Source organism: Mustela nigripes, chromosome 16, assembly GCF_022355385.1.
Source record: "Mustela nigripes isolate SB6536 chromosome 16, MUSNIG.SB6536, whole genome shotgun sequence".
NCBI classification, from domain to species: Eukaryota; Metazoa; Chordata; class Mammalia; order Carnivora; family Mustelidae; genus Mustela; species Mustela nigripes.
Genome location: NC_081572.1, coordinates 326,615 through 332,620, shown reverse-complemented (window position 1 = coordinate 332,620; position 6,006 = coordinate 326,615). Strand labels below are relative to the sequence as shown.

The window sequence follows — 6,006 nt, the reverse complement described above, 5'->3', positions numbered from 1 at the left end:
GACCGCGTGTCCGCACCGGTGGGTCTCTCTACGCCCCGACCGCGTGTCCGCACCGGTGGGTCTCTCTACGCCCCGACCGCGTGTCCGCACCGGTTGGTCTCTCTACGCCTTGACCGCGTGTCAGCACCGGTGGGTCTCTCTACGCCCTGACCGCGTGTCCGCACCGGTGGGTCTCTATGTCCCGACCGCGTGTCCTCCTGCTGTCCCGGTGGCGTCTGCTGTCCAGGCTTAGACAGAAGCACCCTTACCTACAGGGTGAATTTCCCAAGTCGAGCGTTCTCTGTTGGCTAACAACCCACCCCAAGCCTGTGGCTTAAAACGGCAGCCATTGTGAGGACTCTGTGGGCTCTGATAGCCTGGGTAGCTTGTCTGTCTCTCGAGTCCGGGTGCGGATGGGGTGCGCCATGTGGGGGCAGCTCGAAGGGCTGAGCAGCTCCTTGACTCTCAGGACCTGGTGTCGGGGACGGGTGTCTAGCGCACGTGGGCGTACAGACCTTCGCATCTAAGAAGTAGTTCTCACTCTGCTGGTTAAATACTGTTTCTGAAGGAGAGGAAATTCTTGTAAGAAATTCTTGGAAGTGCTCAGTGCTAGGATTCTTTGTTTAAGGGGCTTGATGCTTGTGTGAATTGTCCCATTTTTCTTTTTCTTTTTTTTTTTTTTAGATTTTATTTATTGATTTATTTGACAGAGATCACAAGCAGGCAGAGAGGCAGGCAGAGAGAGAGGGGGAAGCAGGCTCCCTGCCGAGCAGAGAGCCTGACGTGGGGCTCGATCCCAGGACGCTGGGGTCATGACCTGAGCCGAGGGCAGACGCTTCACTGACTGAGCCACCCAGGCGCCCCAATTGTCCCATTTTTCTTTGGACCTGGAAGTGGAGGGTAAAATTTCAGGTTGAGCATTCTGGAGCTTGTGAGGTCTGTGATTTGGACGTTGTCCCTGGTTACAGGAGAAGGGGTGGGAGATGCCTTGCCAGGGCCCCACAGGATGAGCAAATGTGTGTGAGAAGCCCGGGGAGCCCTTTCTCCCGTGTTGACTGCGCATGAGTGACACTCCAGGAGTGCACGCTTGGGCTCCTGACCTTCACGACAGCTGCTTGGGCCTGTAACTTTGACCCTTTGACACCTTTTCTTGTATACAGGTCCTCAAAGATTTTTTAAAAATTTATTTATTTGAGGGAAACAGAGTGGAGTGAGAGAGAACAGGAGCTGGCGGCGGGGTGGGCGGAGCAGCAGCAGGAGAGGGAGAAGCAGTTCTCCACTGAGCAGGGTGCCCGATGGGGACTCAATCCCAGGGTGGTGGAGTCCGACTTGAGGCGAAGACAGAGGCTTAACTGAGCCACCCTGGCGCCCCACTCAGGTCGTTAAAGAAAACCCAGTGAGGTTCTTTGCTCTCCTTATGGCTGCTGCCCTCACTGGCGGCTGGGTACGTGTCACCAGCGCTGCCTTGTGCTCCCCAAGTGGACTGGCCTTATGGTTGCTTTCCTACTGCACGAAGTCCTTTTCCGACATCGCCTCTCCTGCTTCTTGTAATTCTTTTATCACGTATAGAAACTGTTAGTTATTTTGTGATATTTAGAGTAAAAATTATGGAAGATGCAGTGAACTGTTTTGATGATTTATGTTCTAAATTTGTAAATACAATTGTAACATTTGACTCTTTCTTTTTTAAAGGCACAAATATTTAAGCATGGAAAACGTGAAGACTGTTTACCCTATGGTAAGGTTTATTTGTAAGAGGGTGTGTTTGTGACGTGAGTTTGCCTGTTTATGATCCAATGTGTGTCTCTCTCACACTTTATTCGTAGTTACAAGAGTCGTAAGTTTTGTCGTACTCGGACACTATCATAGTTCTTTGTTTTTGTTTGTTTTGTGTGTGCATGTGTGCTTTAATCTGTTTTTTTTTTTTTTTTTTTTTAGGCCTGTATGGGAGGTCTGGGCTCTTGATGTGCTGTGTGCCAGGTTTTGATTCTGGGGGACAGGGTGATGTGGACACACCCCGAGGTCTCTGGCTCACCTCCTGGGACGCCAGTCACAGCTGCTGTGTCTCTGCAGCCAGGGTCACGGCTTTGACCTTTTCCCCCATACTCGTAATTTTAGACAGAAGCTCAGTTTATGATCATGAACTCTGATTCTTGCTGCAGAGAAGTTTACTACCTGGACCGAGAGAAATTTCTTGCAGGGATATATTTTAGAAGATTTGTGAATAAATTTTGTGAATAATTTGTGAAAAATTGTGAATAAATTTTGAATAGTAGAGCCTATATATATATATATTTTAAAGATTTTATTTATTTGACAGACAGAGATCACAAGCAGGCAGAGAGGCAGGCAGAGAGAGAGGGTAGGGGAAGCAGGCTCCCCGCTGAGCAGAGAGCCCAATGCGGGGCTTGATCCCAGGACCCTGGGATCATGACCCGAGCCAAAGGCAGAGGCTTTAACCCACTGAGCCACCCAGGCGCCCAGTAGAGCCTATATTTTAAAGAAATTTTCATCCTGGAAACTTTCAGCCACGTATGAAGGAAGAGAGAGCAGTGTAGTGAACTCCCGCACTTCTGTCCCGGGCTTCACATTTTTCAGTCATGGGCGTCTCGGCTCCCTGTGTCCTCCTCAGCACGCCCGCCTGCCGTCTTACCTGGGTCTGTTGCAGTGTGTACCCCCAGAAGATAGGTAGGGCGCTTTTGGAGACAGGCGCTGGTGCTGCCGTCACGCCTGGAGACACAAGGAGCCTTTGCTCAGCATTGTCACACGTCCTCCTCAGTGGATGCTGGGTCTGTTTTATGTCCCTGTCACTCGTAACCACGTCAGTCACTGTGCGCTGTTTGGGTCCTTGCGCAAGTGATTCAGATGCTGTGACAACTTGTCTTGAAATGTTGCCCTCCTTGTCTCATACGAAATGCCATCTTGTGCATTCTCCTGGCCCCGGTTTCCCCGTAATGCCACCTCGTCCCCCCAACCAGCCTTGGCAGCACAGGGCCCTGACCACGCATTTTCCTCTTTGGGGAGACCCTTCCCCACCGGGCTGGGCCCATGATGTTTGCACAATTTCTTATGATCCACTGTGTGTTTCGCATCAGCTGTTCTTTGCTTTGTGTGGCTTCCTGCTCTTTCTGGGGCTCCTCTTTGTCTTTTCTTTCTTTCTTTTTTTTTTTTTTTGCCAGCCTGCACATTTGTGGCTTCATAGTGAGAAAGTTGAGCAGATTCAACTCTCACTGTGCTTGGGAAATGACGTGGGATGAGGGGTTCTCTATGAAGCAGAGCTTCAGGGGTCCATGGTACATCTGGCCGTCACACCGCATCTGGGCCCTGTAGATCCCTCTGTGGTTTTAATGTTGTGGGGGCCAAACCCAGGGGGTGTAGTTTGGGAGACCACAGAAGACCCTGCCCACCAGTCTGAGCTGTGTATGCTGTTGTTTGCAGCCGCCACCGTTCTCGAGTGCCTGGAGAGCTGCCGGCTGCCCGACAGCAACCAGACCCTGCTCCGGAAACTTGGGGTGAAGCTTGTGCAGCGGCTGGGACTGACATTCCTGAAGCCCAGGGTGGCGACGTGGAGGTTGGTAGAGCAGGGTCGGGGAGGCCGGGAGGGCGATAGGCAGGGCTGCACCTCTCATGACTGAGAACACTGTTATCTTCTGTTTCCACTTCATTTCCTTAGTCTCAGCAGTGTTTCTGATTTGGAAAGGAAAAGTGTTCCTTTTAGTTTTTTTTCTGTCTCTACGTCTTTCAGGTAGGATAACAAGCTGGATTGATTTTGCATTTTATGGGACCTTATTCAGATGCAGTATGACTTTACCAGTTTGGCCTCATTATAGGGAAAGCCCCATTAATGAGAAAGCACAGTGGAAGCTCCTTTTGGAGGACGTAAGCTCTCACTCCTTAAGCTGCCTTTGCCTGCGACAGAAGCGGTCTTAACTAACCATCTGACGTTAACAGAAGCCTTAGAATTAGTGGCTTCCACAGAAACAGACTTCTGCTGTGCTCGGAGTACTGTGTGTTTTGTTTTTTTTTTTTTTTTTTTTTTTTTTTTTAAAGATTTATTTATTTATTTGACAGAGAGAGATTACAAGTAGGCAGAGAGGCAGACAGAGAGAGAGAGGAGGAAGCAGGCTCCCTGCTGAGCAGAGAGCCCGATGCGGGACTCGATCCCAGGACCCTGGGATCATGACCTGAGCCGAAGGCAGCGGCCCAACCCACTGAGCCACCCAGGCGCCCCTTGTTTTTTTTTTTTAAGATTTTATTTATTTATTTGACAGAGATCACAGGCAGGCAGAGACGCAGGCGGAGAGAAGAGGAAGCAGGCTCCTCACTAAGCAGAGAGCCCGACGTGGGGCTCTATCCCAGGACCCTGGGATCATGACCTGAGCTGAAGGCAGAGGCTTTAACCCACTGAGCCACTCAGGCGCCCCGGAGTACTGTGTTTTTAACAGTCTTCAGGTTTTCTGTTTTGTTTTTGTATTTTTGTGAGGAACAAGAACGAAGTTTTGTATTTGTTCATTTCTCGCGTTTGCAGTATTCCTTGAGGACATCCTTGGCCTGAGAGTCTTTGCCGTAGTCCTGCACCAGCACACAGCTACACCAGCCACTTTGCGGGGTCTCCCTTCCTGGTCAGTTTCACAGAGGCCCGTCCGTTGCTCTCGTTTCCTGTTGTCGTCGGTCTTAATTAGGTTGACGTGCTCAGCACAGAGCCTCCACCAGCTTCACACGCGTGGGCCCCGCACAGTTGCCGCGGCTGCACAGAGATGGCTCTGGCAGCTTCGTCAAGTCCACGTGCGAGGCCTCCGTGGGTTTGGTGGTCTTCAGCCCCCTGTAAAGCACTGTTAATGTCCATGACCCCTCCAGGGCCTTCCTTGGCCATGGCCGTGGGTTATGGGGGAACCGGACCTCGAGGGTGCTCAAGCTTCCCCCATCCCGTGACTCAGTGCTGGTGGGGAAGGGCCGAGAGTCTTTAGGTTTATTTCAAGTATTGTTATGGGTGCTTTGGGAGGAGTTTGGTGAAGTTCAGCTCAGCCTTTGTCTCAAATTCCAGCAAACTCTAGAGAAGGGTGTGATGTTTTACTGAAATTAGTTTTTGGGTCATACAGCTGATTCTGTAAGAAGCTGTTTATGAGACTAAATGCTAGTGGTCAGTTTCCAAAATGCCATGGGAAATTAATATTCAGGGGCTGCCCGGGTGGCTCAGATGGTTAAACTCTGCCTTCGGCTCTGGTCATGGTCCCAGGATCCCGGGATTGAGCCCCATGTTGGGCTCCTTGCTCAGCAGGGAGCCTGCTTCTCCCTCTTTCTGTCGCTCCCCCTGCTTGTGCTCACTTCTCTTTCTCTCTCCCCTTCTCTCTGACAGATAAATAAAAGCTTGCTTTTTAAAAAAATTTATTTATTTATTTATTTGACAGAGATTACAAGCAGGCAGAGAGGCAGCAGAGAGAGAGGAGGAAGCAGGCTCCCTGCTGAGCAGAGAGCCCATTGCGGGGCTCGATCCCAGGACCCTGGGATCATGACCTGAGTCCAAGGCAGAGGCTTTAACCCACTGAGCTACCCAGGCGCCCTGACAAATAAATAAAATCTTGGGAAAAAAAAAATAAGGAAAATTAGTGTTCAGCACTGTGTTAGGGTTCTGCAGGGACACAGAACCAACAGGCTGAGAGGATGTGTGTGCCTGTGTGCAGACGCTTCTAAGGCATCGGCTCACGTGGCTTTGGAGACTGGCAAGTCCCGACACCTGCCGGGTGAGTGAGAAAGCAGGAGACCCAGGAGAGCTGACAACGGCATTGGAGTTTAAAGGCACGAAGAATTCCTTCCTACCCCAGAGGAGAGTTGGCCTCTTTGTTGTGTTCCAGTCTTCAACTGATTGGACGAGGCCCACCCACACTGGTTTATTTAGTCTACCAACTTAAAAGTTCATCTCACCCAGAAACACTCAGAAGCACACAGAATAATGCTTGACGACTATCTGGGTGCTCTCTCAGTCGAGTTGACACATAAAATTAGTCATTGCAGGGGCCATGTGAAGGG

The 6,006-nt window shown here is 50.5% G+C and overlaps 1 protein-coding gene and 1 pseudogene across 4 annotated transcripts in view; one reads left to right on the top strand and one right to left on the bottom strand.

The window, feature by feature from the left end:
• TBCD (tubulin folding cofactor D) overlaps positions 1-6,006 on the top strand; it is a 163,667-nt gene that overhangs the window by 26,314 nt on the left and 131,347 nt on the right. For all 4 annotated transcript variants that reach the window (XM_059379943.1, XM_059379944.1, XM_059379942.1 and 1 more), the window contains exons 8-9: positions 1,672-1,717; positions 3,418-3,550. In XM_059379943.1, the coding sequence (XP_059235926.1) occupies positions 1,672-1,717; positions 3,418-3,550 (179 nt within the window). The remainder of the gene's footprint in view (positions 1-1,671; positions 1,718-3,417; positions 3,551-6,006) is intronic.
• Positions 4,489-4,852, bottom strand: LOC132003796 (small ribosomal subunit protein eS12-like; annotated as a pseudogene).